The 26,475-nt window shown below is 41.9% G+C and overlaps 2 protein-coding genes across 2 annotated transcripts; one reads left to right on the forward strand and one right to left on the reverse strand.

The window, feature by feature from the left end:
• Positions 1 to 8,925: 8,925 nt before the first annotated feature.
• Positions 8,926 to 12,161, reverse strand: alg12 (ALG12 alpha-1,6-mannosyltransferase; the record flags this gene model as incomplete). The annotated part of the gene is made up of 9 exons (XM_083906800.1): positions 11,970 to 12,161; positions 11,349 to 11,481; positions 11,088 to 11,261; positions 10,812 to 11,006; positions 10,631 to 10,736; positions 10,283 to 10,504; positions 9,956 to 10,125; positions 9,260 to 9,335; positions 8,926 to 9,172 (listed from the first exon to the last, which is right to left on the reverse strand). The coding sequence occupies exons 1-9, from the start codon at positions 12,126 to 12,128 to the stop codon at positions 8,926 to 8,928; spliced, it is 1,482 nt and encodes a 493-aa protein (XP_083762926.1). The 5' UTR covers positions 12,129 to 12,161.
• A 486-nt stretch (positions 12,162 to 12,647) lies between these two features.
• creld2 (cysteine-rich with EGF-like domains 2) lies at positions 12,648 to 17,915 on the forward strand (the record flags this gene model as incomplete). Its single annotated transcript, XM_083906869.1, has 10 exons — positions 12,648 to 12,791; positions 12,944 to 13,026; positions 14,319 to 14,429; positions 14,603 to 14,694; positions 14,801 to 14,977; positions 15,120 to 15,218; positions 15,386 to 15,469; positions 16,232 to 16,327; positions 17,385 to 17,525; positions 17,619 to 17,915. The coding sequence occupies 10 exons, from the start codon at positions 12,648 to 12,650 to the stop codon at positions 17,675 to 17,677; spliced, it is 1,086 nt and encodes a 361-aa protein (XP_083762995.1). The 3' UTR covers positions 17,678 to 17,915.
• Positions 17,916 to 26,475: the final 8,560 nt, after the last annotated feature.

Here is a 26,475-nt window from a genome sequence, read left to right on the forward strand (position 1 = left end):
TTAAACTGTGGTGGGAGGCGGCCACAGTGGGAAGTCTGCACTGGGACTGCACAGGACTAGGGATTTACCCATTTGGTGCATAGATACAATTGCCTTTTCCACAGACGACTCACTAGTAGCCAAATTGCTAACAATAACATTAGCTAGCACGCTAACTAGCTAGAGCAGCTAGCTATGCCTGCAAGCGGAACAAATGGCGTCAAACAAGAATAGCTGCTGTTGGTTAATGCATAAGCAGTATATTTAGTGTAAAAGACACATTTACAGATACAGCCACACAAATAAAAACCAAAATAAAACACGAAGCACCTACCTCGGATGCACGAACAGTTTTGCTAGCTGAAGAAGACGATACCTAGCCAGCAGCCTTACAAAGCAAAGGCGATACGGCCTGCTAAGTGGCTCTGATTCCGCACACAATGTTCTCATCCAACGGGCGATACGGGGGTCCTTTTCAGTTGCTGATAAAAGAGAAGGGGGGCTTCTTTGTGTGTGTGAATTTTCGCAAAGAAATTCACGAGAGAACTCACTTAACTGCTTTGTGGACCATTATTGGGTTACAGTCACACACTAGCCACAATCGACCAAGTAGAAGCAGCAGCAGCAGCACTACCGACGGACGGACGGACGGCTCATCCCCCAACACAACAATGCGTTACACCAGACAACTCCCACCCGCACGCACCGCTCTACGTGTGACGCTGGAGGTCATGTTTAGTGGCGAGTCGTGGATTTCGCACAATAGCCCATCTGTCACGCGATCGACACACGGACTTTTGTCATTCCCCACACAGACAACACTTGAGCCGGGCTGCTATAAGTCATAATCAGTGGGTTCGAGTTTCACGCTATCGTGTGTAGTGTGTGTTTGAATTAGGAGTTTCCTGTCAAGAGGACACACATGACTCAAGGAGAACTACATACTGCTGTGCTCAGAGACCCACCCAGTCCGTCCCACTGTCCTTGAGGTCAAAGGACGCGATCGGCTTAGATAACGTTCAATATTATGCTCCTGTTTAAAAATGAAGAATTTCCTCCGAATGTCCGCGAATGCAACACTCGGGAGCAGCCTTTCATTCATTCATTCATTATTTAGTAGCCATACGTTTTTGTTTGTTTGTTTATTAATGTAACTAACAGTCAAACGTGCTAGTTATTATTTGATGATTAACGCTATACAAAATAGTAAAAATGTACCCTGTCAAATGTATTATTATTATTATATTTTATTTACCAAGTATGTGCGTGCATTAAGAATGAACTCCTACTAACAGAAAAAAGACAAACTAGTTATAAATATAAATAAATGAGGTAGATGTTTTTGGCTGTAAGATCACAAATATATACATGATCATATGTGCAGTACATGGAAGAACAAATATTTTATAATTATTATCATCATCACCATTATTATTTCTTATTCAACGTTTTTTTTTATTTTTAAAGTTCCTTGTTAGCAGCTATTGTGATGTAACATGCCCTCACTTGTTGCACGTATTTAACTCACAACGCGCAAATGACCGCTGTCACTTTAACAGTAGTAGTAACAGTAACTATAAAAAGAAATCAGCAACATTTCACGGTGCAGCCCGACGTTGTTGTAATAATAATAATACGTCCCCTTCCTTCGCCACATTTGAGACCCTGCGTCCGGTGACATCATTAAAAGATGTTCCTTCCGTCCGACGCTGTGTGGAGCTGCTTCGGCCGAACGTGAACTGCTAGCAAACCAGAAGACAAAAGCAACAAAGTGAACCCCGCTCCGGATCAATCAAATGTGTCAAATTTAACTGTTTGGGGGCCAAAAACCCTGGGATAACACCACCATACTCCACAGTAAGTATACTGCTCTCGTGATCGCGTCCTCGGGTGGGTTTTGTGGACACGGGACGTCGTGGTTGAGCGCAGGTCGGATTCGGATCCCGTGCGGTTCGTGTGTTGCCACGGCTGGGTTCTGCCTCGCCAGGTTAGCTTGTATGTCCTGTATGTGTGTGGCCTAGCTGGCAGCTAACCAGCTAACAGTCGTGGTTCGGTGTGCACGGCACTTAAGTGGTCAACATAACGTCAAATTGTCAATTGAAGACGTCGCACTGGCTCTGGTGTTCGTGCTAAGAATCCATGTGACAGGAGTGCTGCACCTGAGTGTTGTTTTTATGTATTTATTAGCTTTACGGCTAACACACTTAGCATCTGTATAGCCACCGTGGTGTTTACTGATGGTGACGCGGAACTGCCCTTGCTGATATAGTATAATGTGAAATATTTGTTCACGTGGGGGGTCTAGAACGTTTCATTGCTCTTTATTAGTGTTTGTGGAGTAACTCTGAAGCCGGTACATTGACCCACATTTAAAAACTCGACTGTATTTTCGTGAAAATGAAAGCAAGTCAGCGTTGGCTATTTTCTGCTGTCCTCTAGTCTCTTCCTGACTAGCACTTTAGCCAAACCCGGAAAACCAGTCTGTCACTGATCACTTAGGAAATTGCTTAATGCTGCTACTTTTTGTCTGTTATTCTTGAAGGAGAATACATTTAGAATAAAGGATTGTTTTGGTCACATTTTGTCAGGTCAAGTTATGTTGATTATGAATGACTTATGGTGGTTATTTCTTAACGGCAGTTACAAGTTATTCTGGTTTGTGGTACTGAGCTAATGTTTTCAGAGTGGCATGTTTGTTCACATATGTTGGGTAATGCTCTCGTGTTCTGCTGAATTCTGTACATAACTACTAGTCTTATCTGATTATTATTGTTATTATTATGACTTTTATTATTCTAACATATGCCTGATATTGGTGATCAGTCACCATAAAAGGCATTGTATGAAGAACAGCAGGGGTGTGTTAACAGTCAGTGTTATTAGTCCACTTGTTTTTAAAAGACCTCATCTGACAAGATTCCACAGCTCTTTGATTTGTTTAAAAATCCACATCGCATTCAACTATTTAATTATATATATATATACACACACACACCTGCTTTAAATCATACTATAGCATAGACATTGTGTTTTAAATTATTGGTGTGTCTAGGTTTTTATATATATATATATATATATATATATATATATATAGTGGTAGATCAAATATTAACATCTTTGGTTTTACATCCATATTTAACACAATTCTACCCTGATTTCAATGATCAGCAATATCAACGACTCAAACATACTGATGTGATCGATGGGAAAAAAATAATCTGTTTAGTGTTTCAAAAATAGCATGGCTGTACAGTTGATGGAGAGCGGTTATTACGAAATGTGACAAAGAGGGAAGTAACTGGCATTACAGTATTATATTCAAACTCGATTAACATTTCTAAATTAATAGTATACATAGCTGGGATGGTTATTAAACAATTATTCTAATGAAGTGATGGAGGGGGTGGGAGTAAACAGGGGGAGGGGGTGGAGTAAACTATGTTTGTTTTAATGTGCAGGCTTTAATGATTTAACGCAAAGGACTCAACTGACCAAACCTGTATTTGTACATGAGAATTATGTTCTTCTGTGTTTTGGGAGGTGCCATTCGCCCTGCAAACACTTTCATATTAATCACCTCAGCGGTTTTACATTGCAATTGAATTCCTGTAAAACTTGATTTTACTCTAAAGTGGAACTTGGAACATCACTGCCACTGCCAAACCTTCTTATGGTATTAAAGGTCTGATTAGTCAGTGTTGGGGGGAAAAAAAGTTATTTTTATTATGCAGAGTGCCTCCGTGCTGTTGTACAATACCTGTCTTACCTGTTTTGTGGAATCTTGTTCCTTTTTAATTCACTCTGATTCCTGTCTCTCCTTTACTCTAGGTCGCGTGTGGTGAGGTAGAACTACTCGTCATAAATGGAGAGCAGCATGCAGGCACCCTGTGTCCTGGAAAGCCCCACACACATTACGACACCTGCTTGAGAGCTGCTGTATCGATGACTTACACCTGAAACAGGTGATTACATTTGACAAGGCAGACCTGACTATTGTACAGAAACCCTTGGGCTGCTGCCATGGACGGGGAGGAAGAGGTCTCTCACATGAGTGAGGACATGGACAGTGAACCTAATGGTTCCACTGAAAGTAAAAAAAAGGAGGCAAAGGGGACCTGCCTGAAAATTGAGGGCCAGGATGGCTACGTGTTCAAATCCTACAGCATTAACCCTCATGACACTGCAGATGCAAGTTCACCAGCCTGCTCATCATCAACACTGGATAAAGACTCCCCCCTTTCTCCCCATTTATCTTCTCAGGATGACAAACAGTTTGAGTCAGACGAAGCAAAAGAGACTGACCCAGGTTCCCCCACTCTTTCAAACAAATACCTAAACACCGATATTGAGGAGAATACAGAGAGTGAAAAATATGACGACAACAACGAAGCAAGTGAACATATCAAACAGGAAGACATTGAGGGTGCAAATGGAATACAGGATAGCATGCATGAAGATGAAAGGCTAGCATTCGGAAGCTCATTTGGCCCTTTTTTAACAAAAGAAAGCGATGAGTATAGTAATTTACTAAGTGGCTACACAGGCACCCTTTATGATGTTGCCATGGATGCGGTCACTCAGAGCCTTTTATCATCCATGAGGAGTCAAACCAATCCAAGGAAAAAATCTCCCGCGTGGAATCACTTTTGCATATCACCACGAGACAGTACCAAAGCAATCTGTTTATACTGCATGAAAGAGTTTAGTCGGGGTAAGAACGAGAAAGACCTCAGTACAAGTTGTTTAATGAGGCATGTACGAAGAGCTCACCCCACCGTGCTCCTACAGGATGGAGCAGACGCGTCCTCGAATAATCTGACTAACTCTCTCCCCTCACCTTTCATGCTTCCCTCCCCAAATTCACCAAAAAACGGAGACTTGACGAATAGCATCACTACTTCTGCCTCAAAGAACACTTCGCCGTCCACCTCAGCTGAAAGCTCAGACCCGTCATCCAAAGAAGTGTTATCCAAAGTCGAACCAAAACTAGAACAGTATGCCAACATTGACACGGTTGGTAGCGTGCTCTCATCCTCACATTCCAATGAAAACAACTTTGATGACATGTCAGAGGCGGGGCCAGAGCGCCTCCCCGGGACCCCCAAAAGCTCGAGTTCCCGTCGTAGATCAGCTGTATGGAAACACTTCTACCTGTCGCCTGCTGACAATTCCAAAGCAGTATGTATCCATTGCATGAATGAATTCAGTAGGGGTAAAAATGGTAAAGATCTAGGGACAAGCTGTCTAATTCGTCATATGTGGAGGGCCCACAAGGAAGTTGTCATTGAGGAAAATGGACAGGGCAATCACATTCCCCCACCCTATACAAACCCACCCTCACTTTTGTCCCGCACACCTTTACAAGACCCACAAGAGTTGAAAAAAGAATCCTCCCCTTTCCCATCCTCACCAGAAAACTTGCCAGAAGAACTGCCCCAAAGCATGGAGGAAAGTATGGATATGCAGCAGGAATCTGAAGACATGATGCAACTCTCAGGGCAGGAGTCCTCCCTCAATTTCCCCTTCAAAATTAAGACCGAGGATACACCCATGACTTCCTCACCATGTGACCTCTCTGAGGGCCCCAGTCTCAATCAGGATCATTCTGTTTTCCAGCAAAACAAGAAGATCATGAAACGGGTGAAATCTGAAGTGTGGCACCATTTCATCGTGTCACCGGTCGACCAATTAAAAGCACTGTGCCGTTACTGTCCGTGTGTCATCAGTCGAGGTAAAAGGGGCGACTTTGGTACAAGTTGTCTGATGAGGCATCTTATGAGACGCCACCCAGATGTCCTCAAAAACCAAAAAAGCATCGATGAAAAGGAATCTTCCTCCCCTCAACCTCACTTCAATCTCACTGCAACAGATGCCGTTTCAACCAAAGAAACTGAGAGCCCAGCCAGTGAGAAAAAACCACCGACCCTGCCTGTTTTCAGTAAAAAGACGTCAAAACTGTGGAACCATTTCTCTATTTCACCTGCTGACCCCACAAAGGTGGTTTGTTTGCACTGTAGCCGCACAATTAGCAGAGGCAAAAAGACTACAAACCTCGGCACAAGTTGCCTCTTTAGACACATGCAGAGGTTTCATGGACATGTTCTTGAAAGTAAAAATGCTATCTCAGGTGATGTGCCGTCTGCTGAAATTAATGTTAAACAAGAGCTCACGGAAACATCTGTCTTTGAAACAGAACAGAGCTGTGAAAGGTTTGATGAACTCCACCCGGTTGCCAAAAAAATCACCAAACTTATTGCAGAAATGCTTGCACTGGATCTTCAGCCATCAGCTATGGTGGAGAATGCTGGACTAAACAGACTGCTAGAGTACCTCCAGCCTCAGTATTCTCTACCACCTTCTTCTTACTTTACTAGCACTGCCATACCAGATATGTACGAAAAGGTGAAGGATGTAGTGCTGACCCACCTGAAAGAGGCTGAAGGTGGCGTCGTCCACTTCACAACCAGTGTTTGGGTCAGTAGTCAGACGAGAGAGTACTTGACCCTTACTGCCCACTGGGCAACATACGAGTCAAGTGTCAGACCCCAAGGACAGGACTTCCACTGCTCTGCTCTTCTAAGTGTCTCACAAATAGACTGTGATCAAGATGTGCAAGACATCCCAAAGCAGCTCGAGTATCTGTGGGATTCTTGGATCACATCATCAGGGCTGAAAAAGGGTTTCACTGTAACTGACAACATCACCATCAGAAACACTCTGGAGGACCATGGCCATGTCACCATGCAGTGTTTTGGACACACTATAGACCTCATTGTAAGCGAAGCCATAAAAAGTCAAAGGATGGTCCAGAACCTTCTGAGTATTGCACGAAAGATCTGTGAACGCGTGCACCGCTCGGCAAAGGCCAAGGAGAAACTCGGAGAGCTCCAGAGGGTCCATCAGCTGCCAGAGAACCAGCTGATTCAGGACATTCCTTCCAAATGGAAGACGTCCTTTTTCATGTTTGAGCGGCTGGTCGAGCAGAGGAAAGCCATCGACGAGATGTCGATCGAGTGCAATTTCAGGGAAATGATCAGCTGTGATCAGTGGGAGGTAATGCTGTCGGTCTGTAACGCACTGAAACCCTTTGAAGTTGCCTGCAGGGAGATGAGCAGCCACACTGCCACGCTGGGTCAAGTAATACCACTCATTCACATCCTCAACAGAAAGATAGACCTGCTGTTTGATGAGACTGTGGGCATAGACAACATGCTCAAATCTCTAAAGGAAGCCATGGTGAGCAAAATGTCAGCAACACTGAATGACCCACGGTACATCTGGGCGACCATGTTGGACCCACGATACAAGACTTCACTGTTTACCGAGGACGAAGCGGAGCGATGTAAACAAGATCTAATCCGGGAGATGGACGTGTCCTCTTCTACCTCAGTTGCAGATAAGCCTCTGCTGCCCAACGGCTGCAACGAGGCGCCCGTGTCATCCAGCACCTCCAATTCGAACAGCCTCTGGTCCCTAATGGCCGACATCAGGCAAAAGATTAAACACGAGGAGAAGCCAAAGTCCTCTGAGCTGGCAGTGCTGGAGTACCTTGAGGAAGACATACTCGATCAAAGCTGTGACCCTCTCGACTACTGGAACCTGAAAAAGTTCCTGTGGCCCGATCTTGCCAAAGTAGCCGCCCGTTACGTTGGCTGCCCCCCCAGCATCATCCCAGCAGAGACACTGTTCAGCACAGCGAGTGTCAACTGTGCCCTAAACCAGCCCAGACCTGTACTGGAAAACATAGAGGGTCTGCTGTTCCTCAAGGTCAACCTCCCTTTGATCTACTTTCAGTACTGATTAATGTTAAGCATTAACTTGAAAACCCTTTATTAAGGACCAAGTTGCATAGCTGTGAAATGGGGGGGAGGGGTCCCTTGTTGGGCAAAATGTAAAATATCAATTTTTACACTGATTCTGTGTCTCAATGCAAAGGCCAGATTGAGGTTTAATTGTGTTCTGTGTACTACTGTTAAACACTGAAGCTGTTATGATGAAATCTCAGTCAGAAGTGTATCAGGGAGGGAGGGTTTTTCTAGCTGTAGGGGTTGAGGATAATGTGTTTGCTTGTAAATTAATGTTTCCGTCTTCTGCGTCTACTCTCTCCTTGTGCCTTATCCAAAAACTACTTCAGGTCAAAAAAATGCTGTAAATACTTTTCGTTAGATTTACGCAGATCACTTCAGGATGCTTTTTCTGTTTGTTTTGATTTTCACGGATAAGATAGATGCAGAATGGTTTTCTAAAAGGAAAACATGGTCCAAAAATAAATGCTGTGACTGAAAGATGTTTTAAGTTAATGTTATTTAATTTTCATTGTTGAATTTGTGGCTCATGGTACTGTCAATTAGAAATAGATCTTTTTTACTTGTGAAATGTTTTTAATAAGATGATGTACAATATTGCTGTATTTTCGGAATAAGGTTAATGTTTGTTTGAAATTATACAATTTGTCTCTTAAGCACAATTTGAGTTTATGTCCAGGGGAATTAAATTATGGGTTTATTATTGAGTATAACAATGTACTGTACATTTTTATATTAAATGACTTCTGAACTTAATTTGATAAACGTTTTGAGCTTTGAGATTGGAACCATACAAATTTTGTGGTCATTTGTAAATAAAGGTTTTCCTTATGCAATAGTGCAGAGTTTTTATTTCATCGTTTGTACAAAACACATAATTGAGTTATAATTAATACAAAGTGGGAAAGTATTAAAGTTTAGGAATGTCATGATCTAAGGGACAATAATGACAGCTGATTTGTGTTGATTTGCACTCATTTAAAATCTAAAAAAGGTGCTTTTCTAGTACTGCTCCTGTACACCTTGTTTACATGGTGGGGTCGTACATGATAGATACTCTCTATTAATATAAACTGTGGGAACACTGGTGTTAAAATGTGGCGGGACACGCAAAAAATCCGATACAGCATTCCTGTTACAGTCACTCCTTTTGTGTCTGGGACTCAAGTGTCTTTCTCTCCATCAGCACAGCTTTAGCCTCCAGCTGCACACTGAGCGGAGGGAAGTGAAACGGGTTGAAAGCAGTGTTTCTATAACCGTCTATAAAGGTCAGAGGCCGGTGCGTGTCCTGCAGCAGCTGTATCTTGGTAACGTCGGCCTCCATGAGCAGGTGCGAGTACATTTTGATTTCGGGATGTGTGGGATTCATGTCCTCCCGTTTGTCGTACCTGTTGGGAACATGACGTCAAAGCATTACAAAAAAAAAAGTCACTGTCAGACATATTTAATTTAATATATATAATGAACACACTAACCTCCAGTTAATGTTTTGCTCTGAGAACCGTGACACTCCAGTTTCAGCAGCATAGGTGTCAATATGAACAAATACATCTGAGAAAAAACAATGATATATATAAAATGTTAAAATACAATATGTCCAATAATTAATATTATTACAGTTGGTGATAAATATGATACACATTACTAAAAGTAATCAAAGCCCAGAAAGATTGCACAATATAAACACTCAAGTTTGAGGAGCATGGGTGTTGATATGGACAAGAATGTTACAGATTAGAGCATAATAATAATGCTCTGAAATTATGAGGATTATACAGCATTCTCTATTTAATTACAACAAACACGCAGAACGAACGATTAAGCCTCAGTTCCAAGGTCACGGCTCTCAGCTTAAGCCTTTAGGTTTAAAACTTGATGGATTACCACATGAGATACCATCAAAAATATTAACTGCTCTTTATTCTAATGCAGGGGTGAGAACTTAATATGAATTACTACCAACATATCAATATTTTAAGGATCTTTCAGTGACATTCAAGTATAAACCCTGGGTCAGATATGCTGCATAAGGAATTCCCTAAATTGCAGCCTATGTGATATGCTAAAAACGTTGCTGATATTGTGATACTGATTTGAAAACAATTGATTGCTCATCCCTAAATTGTTTGCTTTATACCCTTCTACACAAGACATGTGAAAATGACTCCAACCTGCGGAGGCTGGCACCAGCCTGTGTAGTTCCTGTATCCCATGTCCCCCTGGATAGTTGTGGTGGGAAACATAGAGGCAGACACTCGTGTACGCCGTATTGGTCAACAGCTGGCTGACCACAACTGCAGAGCCCAGTTTGTACATCCAGGATTTCTGGTAGTTGCACAGACTACAGCACAAAACATAAAATATCAATGAGTGAGGAACATGACCAGTTGTAATGTCACACTACATGCTTGTTTGATCACTGCAGCAATTATAGTTCATAAAAGTTTTCTCATTTGTATCCTAAACATCAGATTTGTGTGTTTTGTGCTTTGACTTACATGAAAGAACAGCCTCGAGCAGCCACCAAACTCAACACGGGGAAAGTGTAAATGATGAAGCGCAGCTCCTTGTGGGGCAGCAGTGAGTAGATGAGGATGAAGCCTATCGTGGGAAGCAGCAGCAGCCTCATCCGTCTGTCAAGTAGGCCGACGGGGATGAAGAGCACTGTGCAGCCCAAAGCACGGGGCACCGCAGAGTAAAAGTACCAGAGAAAAGGGGAGGTTTACTGAGGAGAGGGGTCAAGGACAACTCAAGGTGAGGGGATCATTTTTGAATAAGTTAATAATGTAAAAGTGATTGGTTTCACATCGCAACAGAAGGGAATGTGCATGTGTAAATAAAAGGATATTCCCCACTCTGAACTTTTGTTGAGAATAGTGTTGTACCACAAAACTTGACCTTCAGGCCACAAAAACTTCCTCCAAAAGAAAGTGTCAACAGCTACCGTCAGAGCTGCAAAAGATAAAAGCAATTTAAAAAAGTCTTTCAGCATAAAGTACGCTATGATTAGTCTCATTCATCACTCACCAAGTGACAGGATCCCAGCAGGAACTGCGTAGTAAAGCAGACGCAGCAGTCCCAGCTTCCTGCTCAGCAGTGATATCAACAACATGAGACCCATGAAGATGCAGAGCTCTGACCGGAACACAATGATGACCAAAGCAGAGAGGCTGATGAAGAGGCCGTGTTTCTGAGCCATCCAGGACGTGAAAGCAACAACAACTGCAACAAGGACATTTACTGTTATTATTTTTTTCTCTGTAATTCAGTGAAACAGAAAAAGAAACGCTGGCGGCAGCTTACCGAGCGGTAGTGCAAACACATTGGGGAGTGTCCTGGTGCTGTAGAACATGAGGTGAAACTGCGTCGCACACATCAGACAGAAGAGCCCCGCCACTGTCGAGCCAAACTGCCTCCTCACCTCTTTCTGCATGTGCCACAGTGCGCCAATAACACAGACTCCCAGGGAGGCTCGGACTGAAACACACCAAAACAAGACAACTTTATTCAGTTCATTCTAACACACGATATCAGTTACTAAGACATTCATTGAGATGTTTGTACCTATCAGCTGTGTGTAGAATTTCGGCACATCCAGCAGAGAGGACAGAAAGACAACAGGGGAGGAGAGCAAGGAGAGAAAAAGAGGGCCAAGGAAAGTCCGCGGCACCACGCCAGGGAAATCATGGTGGTCATACTGAAAAACAGGATACATTTTGTATGCCGGGCTATATAATTAACATAAATAAAGCCAAAATGTCATTCACAGAGGAAGTCTCACTGAAATTGTATTACATTTATGAATAACTTTCATTTAATTGATATAATATATATATATATATATGAAATATGTTTTACACATTAAATGTGTTGTGTGACCACCTTTCTTTTTATTATTTTTTTAGTACAACGAAATTGAGGTAGAAACCCTCACATCAGTGCAAAACAGGCACAGTATACATTAAATAAAACTGTATTAACAACAGTTAAAGACATTAAAGTATTCATTTACTTTAGCAAAACATAACACAAATCATTTTCAACCTCAGAAAAATGTTAGTAATGGTGCTGGTGCAGTTTTGTAACACTTTCATTAAAAAATGTAAAAGGACTACACTGAGCAGCAATGTGTACATTAGCTTCTACATGGCACATCTAGCACCTGACTCTTTAACGTCGCCTTACCTTGTCAAAGTCTAACCTGTGATACAAAATGTCGTGCGCTGCTTGTAAATTAAAGCTCTCCTCAACCTTCGTGAACGGACAAATGACCAAATGCAAGAAAGCCACGACAATAAGCAAAAAGAGCAGTGGAAGCCCCAAAACATTTCTCTTCTCAGCCATGATAGCTGAGAGCCCGGCGTCACTTCCGGTAAAGACAGGAAGTAAGCCATACGCGGATGTTTTCCTGTATTAAAAAAATTAAATAATATTGACTTTGTTTATCTAGCGGCAACATTAATATTTTATTTTTAATTATATCAAATATTTAACCTGAAAAAAAAAAAACATGTTTAAATACTATTTCTGCGTTTCCTGAATTTTCCACGTGCGGAAGGACCTTCTTTGTCCCGCGCGTGGCGGATTGTGACTCGTTAAAAAAATGATTGACATGAGATGAGATCCAATCAACGCAAGCCACAATTCGAACCAGGAGCTGACGCGGAAAATTGCAACTGAAACGTTTTTAGCCAACCGGCATGTAAATACTACTTTATTGCGCTTTGCATAGATAACGCTGACTTCGATTTAATGGTTAAAACAGTCCGCGTAGATGTGTCCGAACCGTGCAGCTCTACGTAGTCAGTAGGGAGCGTGTGTCCTGGTCTGGGAGTGGGTCTCAAGTGACTGAGAGAGAGAGAGATGCTGTCCACCAGTTCTGAGCTGCGGCTAATGCGGCTTTTGTCTTGTATAACTCTCTTTTTACTTTTTGAAATCACCAACGCCAAAAGGGATTTAAAAGGCGCGTGCAACACCTGCAAGCAAATTACTGATAACTTCGGCAAGGTCAGAGTACATCTTATAACCACTGTGCTGTGTTGTTTATCATTTTACTGACTGGTGTATCAATATAATGACTATTCTGGTGCCAAATGCTTAAATGTCTTTAAATAATTCCAATTGTTTTTATGAGATCAAATCTGGGTTTTGTGTTTCAGGGCTTTGATAGGACAGTAAAGCAGAACTTTGGCGGCGGAAACACAGCCTGGGAGGAGAGGGCACTGTCCAAATATGAGACAAGGTGAGTGAGATCATGATCATCCTCAGCCATGTCCACATCACAGGTCGCCCTGTCACTGTCACTGTCACGCAGCAGCACTGGTGTTTGCTTTACACACACAGAGCTGCAGGTTGTTGTGTTTGCCACGTGTAGTTTATCACAGATAAGGGGCATGCACTTGTAGATAAGTGACATGCACTGGAAGCATAAACCTTGAAAGATAAGCTATGACTTTATTAGTATACGTAGGAACAGTTGCAGTGTTGCTGCTGCCAAATGTCACAGGGAGTAGAAATAAGGTAGGGAAATAAGATAATTAAATATGTGCAAGAAATGAAAACAGCTATACAAGTAAACAGTGAACTAGGGGTCAGCAGGTCAATGTGGCTGCATACCAACAGTTTTCTTAGCCATGAATTGGTGCATGGGGCCACACACTGCCTTTATCAGCTGTGATTGGCACTAGAGGCCCTGTGACCGTCATATGGAGGATAAAGATGTAGACAATGATTCCATGAATAGTTGGTGACCTGAGAAATGTAAAATCATCTGCATTTACTGATGGTCTCTTATTGGTACAATCTCATTTTGGCACTAGAATGAGAAACTGAATGCAGTACTACAGGACAATAAAATACGCTGTGTGGTGAGTGCACATTTCACATTAACAGATTAGTTGATTATGAAAAGAATTATTAGTTGCATAATTATTAACTTGCAGCTCAAAAGTGGGACTTTTGCACTCAGATAATGTGATTCCGAGTTAAATTAATAATTAGCCCGACTCAAGCGAGACTGGGTGAATTCCCACTCCCGGCTTTGATCGGCAAGTAATAAAATAAGCCAATACACGGATGAAGAAGACAACAGCAACTCCTTAGGACGCTTTGTATTACCATAGTTATGCGTAGTTAAGTTTTGTGCTGTCAGAGAAAACTGAGAAGTTGCACGTCGAAGCCAACATGTGGTTATTACGCTCATTTCACTCGCGCTGTTTCAGAAAGTCGCAGAATTTTGACGGTTTGGTGTTAACTTCCATTCATTCTGACAGCCAAAACCAAAGCATTATCCCTAACCTTAACCGTAACCAGTTGATGCTCAACCATAACCTCACCATCGCTTCCTCAGAAATTAGGTTCTGTACCAGGTTTTGGTCTCCAGTGTTTATTCTGGAAAATGTTGTCAAGAGTTAACCAGTACACAACACATAATCCTCCATGCTTCCTTTAAAATCCCACAGTTTTTATGCGACGACACTGACGGTTACTCACATTTCGGTGTCTGTTCCCCTTTTTTCTCTCTTGTTCTTGCAGTGAGATTCGTCTGATGGAGATCATAGAGGGGCTGTGTGAGAGCAGCAGCTTTGAGTGCAACCGCATGGTGGAGGAGCATGAAGAGCATTTTGAGACCTGGTGGTTCAAGAGGTGAGTGTTTAGTTAATGCAGTTCAGTTTGTTTTATAACCCAGGGTAATTTGCAGAGGGGCCCTCTCCCAGTGTGACTGGACAGAGATATTTGTGTACAAAAACTTTGTTTCTCATAGTAAAGTGGCGTTAAACCTCATCATCTTCCTGTTGTTGTTTCCTGTTGCACTACAGGAAAACAAAACATCCTGATCTTCACAAATGGTTTTGCATAGAAACGATCAAAGTATGCTGTCCAAAGGGAACGTTTGGACCCGACTGTAATGGTGAGGACATTTGTACCAAATAATACAGATCTGTTTTCATGATTAAACCAAAAATAAAAACAGTTAAAGTAAAAATAATTACTGAATGTGGTATATTTTTTTACAGCCTGTGTGGGGGGCTCTGAGAGACCCTGTCACGGAAATGGAATGTGTGATGGCGACGGGACTCGAGGAGGGGACGGGAAATGCAGCTGCATCCCTGGTTATAAAGGGGAGTTCTGCCTGGACTGCACTGACGGCTACTTCAATGAAGTGAGGAACGACACCATCTCCCTTTGCACAGGTACAATCCTCCTATAAATCTCCTTTTAGTTGAGAGGCGAGAACAGGGGGACTTATTATAGCTGTTGATGAAGAAGATGACGTATTTAGACGAGTAAAGAAATGGTGTTCAGATAATCTGTGGCGTTCACTTCCTCCTTCAGAATGCCACTCTTCTTGCAAGACCTGCTCTGGAGCCACCAACCAGGACTGCGATGAGTGCAAGGAGGGCTGGGAGGAGGATGACCAGGAAACTTGTGTCGGTAAGATCGCCAATAATTCCTCCACATCTAATCCACATGCTGCTGTATTTATCCGGCATCAGACATAAATAATTCACAAAAGTCGCACAAAGACAAAAACCAGACGTGATCATAAAAAGTAGAAAGAAAACAGTTCATCTAACTGCCGTCTCTCTGATTGGCTGCAGATGTGAACGAGTGCTCCGCAGACCCGTCTCCGTGTAAAGAAGATCAGTACTGTCTCAACACAGAAGGCTCCTACTCCTGCAAGGGTAAGACAACATACACTAACATTCTTTTATGTCTTTTAAAGCGGAACTAGACCGGAAGTCCCTATTAACGCTGTTTCTTTGGTGTGTATCTGCGTCATTACCTTGTTTATGAAGCCCTGAAGTTTCGAAACAAACAGTTCAGCCACTGCTGAGAACGCTGTGTTTTATTGTAATCTCGGGCTCAGCAAGATCTCTGAAAATCCCGTTATAGTTACGTAAACAGCGGTTCTCCGGAACAGCCGATCGTCCTGCTCCGGGCACTAGTCTGGGCACATTCGGTTGCTTACATTGAACCGCAGAAGAAGAATAACGTCCGTTGTGGAGGTGTTTCACGAGCGACAGTGTCTTCTGACTCTGGGTCTGACTTCGGGTCAAAGTCATAAAAGGGAAAAATGTTTTGATAATGAGTAGCAGTGCATCCACCGTTCCAGAAGGGGGAGCCGGCTTCTGAGAGCTGGTGTGCCGAATGTCACTTCCGGGTTACTGGCCAATCACAACACAGTCTGTCTTCTCAGGCGAGATTTATGTCTGAAACAGCGCGGCTGACAAGTGCTTCAAAAAGGACAGATTACTATCGGCTCGTTTCCAGCAACTAGGAGGTTTTTGACCATAAAAACAAGTTAATATATGTAAGTAGACCTCCATAACTAACATATATGTGCAACAGGACCACTCTATGTGACCTTTAACAAAGCACCTTAAAGTAATTTAGTTCCACTTGACCAAAATGTTTTTCTGTGTATTTTTTCCCCCCATTCACAGCCTGTGACAAAGTTTGCTCTGGCTGCACTGGAGCAGGTGCTGACAAATGCCAGGCTTGTGCCAGTGGGTACCACGACATAGAGGGCACCTGCACAGGTACGATGTTACACTCGTACATGCTCACTCACTCATCTTCTACCGCTTTATCCTCCACATGAGGTTCGCAGAGAGGGGGGGCACTGGTGCCAATCCCAGCTGACATAGGGCAAAAGGCGGGGTCCACCCTGGACAGGTCGCCAGTCCATCACAGGGCCACATAGAGACAAACAATCATCCACTCATACCTATTGCCAATTAGAGGGTCTAGTTTGCCTAATACTCGTACATGCTCTGCCTCAATAGGGATTTTTGAGTCATTTGAAAAAAGCTTCTAAACAGTAGCTGCAATATTTTTTTAAAAAGACACTGAACATAAGGGAAGCATTGTTGATCCAAAACCCCATTAAAAGATCACAACTGAGCTTTAGTGCGTTAACATGCATGTTAAAAGTTAGATTTTAGTCCGACTAAGACAGTCATTTTCATATAAACACATTAGTCTGACTAAAATCGAGCAAGGCTTAGTCAGACTAAGATATCTGGATGATGCGATTCATAGTCCGATTACTCCTGCACGTGTACACTTAGTCGGACTGGAGTCGGACTTGGTATCATTAACATGAACAGCAGGTACGAAACATTACAGAACCACAGCACGATCCACATCGCAGTTCACTTCTGTGACATAAAGGTCAACAGGAAACCGATTCAATATGTACTAGGTTATAGAGAGATACAGCGCCACCTACAGAGGCGGAGTCGCACGTACAATAAATCGATTTTCTCCTCCGCATGTATACTCGGACTCTAGTTGCCGCCTTAGTCTGCAGCTGTAGCTTGTGTTACTGTTGACCATGCAGATTTATCAAATAGGTTTCATATGCAGTTTTGTTTTGCTTTGAAAAGAGGGCTAATAAGGAAAGTTGTAATATCTTGTCTCTAAGGTTTTTAGCAAGACCCACTTTCACTTTAGGACAGATACTTCCTACTGATTTTAAGTTACACCAGCGAGCTTTCACCTGTTCTACTATAAGATAGTTTTGCTATGATGTTTTACTCGAAGTATGTCTATTCTGGTCACTTTATCAAATTTGAGTTATCTGTTTCTTCCAAGATGTCGACGAGTGTTCCCAGTCAGAGCCCGTGTGTACAAAGGAGCATGAAGAGTGTTTCAACACCAAAGGCAGCTACGTGTGCACGTGTTCAAGCGGCTACGAGGAGCAGGAGGGCGAGTGTGTCCTTATACCACAACCAGGTGAGTCTGTGTTGACTGTACCGTTTGATATTCATACTAATATGTTTGTTCACACATGTATTTATTATGCGCACATGCTTACATTTGCCGTAGAAAAAGCAGAGGAGACTGAAACGGAGGAGACCACCACAAGTCCTCATGGGGAGCTTTGATGTCAAATCTGGGACCAACTAGAAGCAGATTACGACGGAGCTGATCTTTTCTGAAATCATCAACTATGCGCACTTACCTACCAGCTGCACTTAAAACTAACTAAAGCTGCTGTGGATCATGGATTTGAGGACACACACACATGCACCAAAAGAGACATTTTATGCTCTTAGTACGCTGGTTCTTCTTGTTGCTTTTCTCTGTGCAAACTACCACTAGTGTTTTTTTTTTCTCTTTGTTGTCTGGTTTTAAAGTTTGAAGGTGTTTCAATAAAGGTGAATAATGTTTAAGATAAACCCATGTCAACAAAATGTGCATACTGTTATTTATTCCAAGACAGATGGATTTATACTGACTCATTTCCAGTCCTTTAACTTAAGTTTTGGTTGAATAAAACGTGAATACATTGAAATTTCGATGAATTATTTATACATATCTATTCAAAATAATACAAGGTGTTACTGAAATGGCATTAAAGATGGTCAGAAATGTGTGTGAGTGTGTATGTATAGTCCAATTGTGAGTTAAAAAGTGGTCTCCATATAAGAAGTTTACTGTTAAAGAGAAGGAAATGCGGTGCAGTCGATGAAATTAACAGGAGACAGAGCTCAACATTGTGTTGTTGCAGTTATCACAAATGACCACAAGGTGTCAGCCTAGTCACGTGAATGTAAATACAGAATGTGCTCACTGCTGCTAAAGATGAGTCTCACTGGAGTCAATATAGAGAGGGTCTCACTGATTTCATGCATAACCTCCTTTCTTAAGATTGTTTTTGATGTTTATGGAACTAAGCTTAATACTATATTTATATTTTTGATGTGCTACATTTCTGGTATCGGTATAATGACAAGATCCCCCCCCCCTTTAATACTAGTCATATTCCTGCAGTCTTGTAACCACTTCAATGTTAGGAAGCTTTTTTGGCAAGACCTTCCTCTGGCCCCCGCTTGGATCAAAGCATATTTTCCTAACCCAAGTCTCACCTTGGGATAAGTCTTCCCAGCTTCCTGTGGGATGATGTCAGCTGTTTTGACTTGACAAGCCCTATAAGCTGGAAGAAACATCCAGTCGAGACCTGTCTGAGCTGGTAGTCAGGGAGCAGATATGCAATCACAACACAGGCCCACCCCCCACTCCTGCACAACACCCCCCCTTACCCTCCACTTTTCAACCGTGGATGTCAACTCTACTCATCTCAACTGAAAGCTGAGGATGGGGGTGAAAAAAAGATCCACACCCACAATCCACTGTATCTGCTTAAACACTAGAATAAAAATGAATGTAAAGTAAATCAGTAATTGGAAATGTCTCTTAAATAACACATCAAATATAAAAATGCAAAATTTGCACAGCCATACTCTGCATCTTTCCTCAAGAGGCACTTTCCAGTCATTATTAATAAAAGGCTGCTAGTGTGATAACATCTCACTTAAAGCAGAAGAAATGCAACTAAAATTAAAATTGTTAATATAAAATAGACTCCGAGGTCAAAGGTGAAATTCATCAGTAGCTGTGGGGCATAAATAAAGCGTCTTAAAGACGATGGCGACGCCTCATCATCATCATATGCTGCAAAATCTACAAGTCGGTGAATCGAGTCTTTATGAGAACAGTGACAGACGGGAGAAATATTGGAGACACACACACACACACACACACACACACACACACACACACACACACACACACACACACACACCCGCTCCGTGTCGACCCACCTCGGTGGTGAAAGCTCAGCCGGCAAATATTTGCGATCATGTCACAGCAAGCTGATGCTTCCATGAGTAATGATCACCATAGATTCACCTGGCTGTTCTGACTCACTGGAATGTTCTTTTTGGCACATTCTATGGTTCATGAAAACAGATTCAAATTCATTACATTAAAATGCCATAATATCAATGGTGAGAGAAAGGTCATTATTTTGTAATAGGGAAGTAATAATATGGTTCTATAGTAATCACTAATAAATAGATATTTATGTGAAGGTATTAAACTGATGGAAGCCTATATTAACCCAAGCTATTACGTTGGAAATAGCATGGTATTACTGTTATTGTACCTCTTTATCATCAAAATATAGACTTTTATTACCAAGCTGGAAACTCCGTTCGACATAAGCAACAATAAATACCATAATATTACCTCCTATTACATAAATAATACCATACTATAACCAGGTTGTACTGTGCTGTGATGAAAAGTGTTATTTTCTTTTCAAAAAAAGTGAATCCAGAGGCCTGCTTCATTTATTTTTGTTGGAGCTTGGGAGTTCGAATTATTTATGTCAAACCGAAGTTAATTTGGAAATCATAACGAGGCTAACGTTGCGTTTTCGTATGAGTTTATGTGAGCAGGTTCATTTATGCAGCCAGGAGTCTCTTAATCACACAAATCAAAGCCCTGGTTTAATGACGGTCAGGAACACGTGGCACAGCTGGAAAGTGAGATCACCCAGAAGAATCTGAACTCCCACTGTGAAGCCTACAGATTCATGATGTTGAGGTCACCTACAACCGAAATCCTATCAGTAAATGGTTTGCATTTAGTTCTTTTCTAGACGCAATAACCACTAAATTCACCCATCTACTATCACTCATCTTTCATACCCATTCACACGCTGCCGACACAGCCATCAGGGACAACATGGGGTTCAGTGTCTTTGCCCAAGGACACTTTATCCTCTGCATGAGGGTCGATTCCAGCTGACAGAGGGCAAAAGGCGGGGTACACCCTGGACAGTTCGCCTGTCCATCACAGGGTCTCATGTAGAGACAAACAACCATTCAAAACTACAGTCACACCTACTGCCAATTTACCGAATCCCCATATCTGCATGTTTTTGGACACACATGGGGAGAACATGCAAACTCCATGTAGAAAGGCCCTTGTTCCGACCCGGTCCACTAGCAATTGAGACCATCAACTCCTCAGGAAAAAGTGAATCAAGTATTCGCTCATTTGCAACCAGCAGTTCAGTTTATTTTCACTTCCAAGTCTGCGTCCACTTTTTATATACACTGCCGTTTAAAAAGTTTGGGGTCACCTATACAATTTTTTTGGTGTTTTCCATTAAAAGTCACACTTTTATTCATCAAAAGAGTTGCAAAATGAATAGAAAATATAGCCAAGACATTGACATAGATTAGAAAATTTTATTTATTATAATATTATAATTATTTATTCAAAATAATAACTGCTTTCGTCCAAGAACCAGCAAAACTGTTTTCGGCTGTGCTAACATCATTGCACAAGGGTTTTCTAATCATCCAATAGCCTTCTAACGTGATTAGACAAACACAATGTACCATTAGAACACTGGAAATGGGCCTCTATACACCTATGTACATATTCCTTTAAAAAAAACAGACGTTTGCAGCTAGAATAGTCGTTTACCACATTAACAATGTATAGAGTGTATAACTGATTAATTTAATGTTATATTCATTGAAAAAAATTTGATTTTCCTTAAAAAAATAAGGACATTACCCCAAACTTTTTGAAAGGTATTGTATATGGTCATTTGCACTACACGGGGAGAACTTTGGTTTGGCAGCAAACACAAATAAACACAAAGGAACTACACAATATTGCCTCAGACGTCAGATAAAGAAATATGAAATATGTATTTCTATGGACCTACACCTAAACACTGGCTTATGCAAAACTTTATTTGCTTCTAATGCAAAAATGTTACATATTGTGTCTTTAAATCAGCTCCTCTAAACACTGGGCTTGCCTGCTGCTGAAATTAAAAGCCTTTTTTTTTTTATTTACTCCACATGCATGTCTAAGCAAAGAGAATCCCCACACGGATTCCACACACAAAAAGGATGAGAATGGAGTTTGTGCGTCTTCACATGCACACAGAGTTCCTGTGCATGTGTTTATACTGACTGGAGCAGCATGTGGACAAATGCTCTGTGGTTAGAGGGGTACCCTGCTCTTTTCTCTCTCCACTTTGTGGTGGTTTTCTTCTGCCAGTAAACCTCAGCTGTGGAGCACATGCTCCAGCTGTAGAGGGGTGACCATGAGGACACTGACACTGGGGTTTTTTGCTGAGGAAATGCAGAGGCACGCAGCGCAAAAGAAAATACGCAGAGCGCTTCGCTGATCTCACCGCCGTCTCCTTCATTAAGAAACGCTTTTTTATTCCACAAGGGCCTGGACGCCCTGCCCTTGAAATTATGACCCTGATTCTCCTCATTCATCAGTAGTTAAACCTCTGGGCAACAGTTTCCCAAAGCTATCCTGAGAAAACAATCCTCTTTGTTCCATTGTAAGGCAGCGGTGACAGAGATAATCATAGTGCTGGGATACATTGAGGGAAACTGCACACTAAACTAAAAGCCAAATGTGGCACCGTGTGCTTCTGTTCAGCTGTCAGTGGCCCTGCACAGCCTCTGATGTCAGGCACTCCTTAAACTTGCTGTCCCTCTCTGATGCGGTCGAGTCGGCCTTTCCTTTCGCCCGGCTGGAAGCTCAACCGCCAGCGATTAAGCCGGACAAATTGGAAACTCAGCAGGGCGGCATACGCAACTCAAATATAGAAGGTGCCGCTTGGGAATCGTCCCCCTTTTGGGGCAGCGACACCAGTGTTCCCACAACAAGTTGCAAACTTTAAAGAAGCACAGAGGAGACGGCATCTGTAGCTGCACCTGTGCATGATCTGAGGTTCAGAAGCAGGGGATTTGAGATTTGTGTAGAGTGCAAAAGAGATATTACACATTTACAGATGAATCCATAATTCTGGATTTGATCTGGACTTATCTATGAAATCGAATGTATCAGACCTACTGTATACGTTCGCCAAAGCCAGCAGACGTGTTGTGAAGACGCGTCCAGAGAAACCTGCGAAAACAAACGACGACATAATCGTTACCACATGAAGTCGATTTGACAGACAGATCCTCAAACAATAATCACGTTCCTGTGTTGTTGTGGGATGAGTATTTTTTACGGGTCGAGACATAATTATCCTGAAGTACCGACTGTTTCGACACAGCTAATGTCAGAGTCTCCTCCATCTTGGCTTGACCATGAAAAGCCAGTAACAGCCAAGTGGAGTAAACCACACACATGGCAGGTTAAATAAATTATAAAAATATATAGTCCTCTAGTGTGATTGACAGCTGGTATCGTCCAATATCAATATCTTATGGCTAATTTGTGGTTGTCGAAAAATATCACCTTGACACCTTAGCTGCTATATGAGCTGAGCGTGTAGTATAAAGACACAAAAATGCCTCAATGAAGCTCAGAAGAACTGCAGAGTCATTACTTTACTTCGGTCATTTGATCCATTCTTTGATAATTACTCGTGCAGCTGCTAAATCCGATTGAATTTGAATGTAAATACAGGTCGGCGTGTGTTTTTAAAACATGTCTTTCTTTGTAGTTTGACCTATTTAAGCTGAAATGTTATTTATTAAGCATTACCGCGTCACGCGACACTTCTAAAAACAGCAGCGTTGACCCTGCCGTGGCACCATCAAAGGAATAAGAAGATGAATGATTGACTGATGCAGAGTCTGCATTTACTGTGTATGTTTTTGGACCTCAGTTGACTCCTGATGGGATGAAGCAGTAATGTAACTCTGAATTATTTACATCATGAAATCATTATACTTTTTTTTTTTTTTTTCTTAAAGAAGGTGAGCCTAAGCCTGAAGCAGCAGAGAAATAATACATCAGCAAAACACTCAGTGACACCAAGGTTTTCCACTCATGGGTGAAAACAATATTCTACCTGGGACTATTCTCTTCAATAAGAGTGCAAACCCATCCAAACACCTTTAATTATTCAGCATGTTATGTGGCCCTGCAGTTTATTGTGCTGGCAATGAGAATATATAGAGAAAAATCGCCCTTTTTTTGCCTTCAGGTTGAATGTAGTAGGTTCGTTGTCTTTTGGGGTTTTAAATGGACTAATATATACTTATCAAAACAGGTATTTGGCTGTTGGAGAAACACATGTTTAAATTAACACTGCAGTGACCAGTGGAATACATTACATTTCTTGTGCACTCTTAGAAATAAGGGTTCCAAAATGGTCCCCAACAGTTCACACACACACACACACACACTGAGCAAGAACTTGGCGTCAGTGGGGGAGTAAAAAAAAATAATTACAAAAAAATCCCCCTTTAACAGGAAGAAATCTCTGACAGAAGACAGACAGGTTTGAGATATGAGAAAGGCAACCGAAATTCACAACAACAACTTGTTACAACAGGGTGTGTAAAAAGGACACATCAAAAACCTTGAAGATGACGGACACCTGCTGGCATTTTAATCTTTGGACTGTGTACTTAATAAAGTGGCCAGTAAGTACACTACAGTTCAAAAGTTTGGGGTCACTTAGAAATGTCCTAATTTTAGAAGGAAAAGCATTTTTTTTTTCAATGAATATAACATTAAATGAATCAGAACATATCTATACACTGTTAATGTGGTAAACGACTATTCTAGCTGCAAACGTCTGGTTTTTAATGGAATATGTACATAGGTGTATAGAGGCCCATTTCCAGCAACCATCTCTCCAGTGTTCTAATGGTACATTGTGTTTGCTAATCACGTTAAAGGGCTATTGGATGATTAGAAAACCCTTGTGCAATTATGTTAGCACAGCTGAAAACAGTTTTGCTGGTTCTTTGACGAATAGGCAAAATAATTATTTTGAATAAAAATCATTATTTCTAATCTTGTCAATGTCTTAACTATATTTCTATTCATTTTGCAACTCTTTTGATTAATAAAAGTGTGACTTTTAATGGAAAACACCCAAAAAATTGACCCCAAACTTTTGAACGGTAGTGTAAATGACACTATGGCACTCACTCTAGCTGACATAGCACGAAAGGCGGGGTAAATACAAACTGGACAGATCACCAGTCCATCGAAGGGCCAACATGCAGAGATGACCATTTAATCTCACACATTAAAGTGTCCAATTAGCCTAATCTGCATGTTTTGGACTGTGGGAGGAAGCCGGATTGCCCAGAGAGAACCCATAGAACCCAAGAAACACATTGAAAGGCCCTCGGGCCGGGATCTGAAATGATCTGAATCTCGCTTACGTGCTTTTATTTGCTAGTAAGAGAGTTATAAATGTCGGTTTCAGGTTGGCGTCCTAATTAAAGAGCAGTAGAAGGGGAGGTAGTGGAGGAGGTATGAGAGAGGGAGTGGTGCGGTGCTCGCTATAACAGTCACTGTGGTGCAGAAAATGTGTTACAGACAGGTAGGACGGATTGATGTTACTCACCTTTGTTTGATCTGTCGGGCAGAGGCCACGTCTGTGTGTGTGTGTGTCTGCCTGCACACGCAGGCATCTGTGTACGGGTAACAGTGTGATAAGATTTACCTTGAGTGTGTGTGTGAGTGTGTGTTTGTGTGGTTTTAGTGCAGTATGACTGTATCGTCTGGCCTCTGATCTCTTACACCCATCAGGAATGAGAGGAGACGAAGAGGGCGACTTTGATCTCCCGGAGACACTGATGTCCTTTGTGAAAAAAAAGAAAAAACATTTGTTTTTACAGATTAGAAGATGGTGAAGTTTAAAACAAAAAGTGCATTTAAGTCTTGTTTATTACACTGATTTATGACACGCATACATTAAAGGCTTTTCACTGAGCAAGTAGAGGCTTTACTAGTCTTTCTTAGGCTGACATGCTTTCAGACTGCTGCTCTCTTTGTTAACATGCACTTGAGCTACCAGGTTACAAACATAATCCACTTACTTAAATGTCATGTAAATGCCTCTCATCTTCTCCCTCTGTATTGTTCGCTACAGCAGAGGATCTGCATATTTGATCTGGCAGGGATTTTTACACCGGATGCCCTTCCTGACACAACACACTCCCATTTATCCGGGGCTTGGTTCCAGCCACAGGAGTACCTGTGGCCTCCCTGTGGCTGGGGTCAATTTAGAGAGTGCAATTAACAATGAGCAATGAGGATTGGGCACCTTGTTCAGGTGGACCCCGGCCCTTGACCTGGTGGAGACCAGGGTTATTATACTTAACGAAAACTAAAACAGTTAAAAAAAATAATTTAGTTCACTGAAATAAACTCGAACCGCCAATCCTTCAATCACAAGCCAAGTTTAACCCAAGCTCAACATAATTTACACTAAAAACCAACACTAAAACCTTCTCTTCTTCTCTGGTAAGAATGTGTCCTATTCCCTGCGTCCAGACTTGTACCGCCACCCGGTGGTGAAGTGGGATACTACAGCACCCATGACACGCGAGTATAGCATGGTCCGCGATAAGTAGGTTATACTCCATACAAGTATACCACAGGGCCTTAACGTCAAAGACCAACACAACCTTTGGTAGCCGAGGTAGGTCGGTCGACCGGAGTGAGTGACCGGAAAAAGACGATAATGTTTACGTGACTCCCGATCGCTAAAATGAGTCTCTAAAGTAACGATAAACTTTAAAAACAGAGGCACACATACGCAATACACAGGTACGCTGCCCAAGCACTATTTTAATTGTTTAAGTTGACAGGGTGTGAATTCAGTCTCCCCGTGTACGAGCTTCTTCAATTATTTCTAGGTCTGAACAGTGGAGCATGTGTAGCGCACTGTTGGGTTCAATTTGGGTCCAATTGAGTGCATGTGTCCATGCAATATTAATGCAACCTGTATTTAAAAATTAATAATTATGTTAGGTGGACTTACACAATAATGTGATTATTTCTGTAAACCCACTGAACTCTGTAGTGTCTTCCTCAGTCACAGGCAGAAATTATGATCTTAAGGCAAATCTCAGAGCAAATATTCTCATGGAGT

Source organism: Microchirus variegatus (assembly GCF_963457635.1).
Source record: "Microchirus variegatus genome assembly, chromosome: 20".
NCBI classification, from domain to species: Eukaryota; Metazoa; Chordata; class Actinopteri; order Pleuronectiformes; family Soleidae; genus Microchirus; species Microchirus variegatus.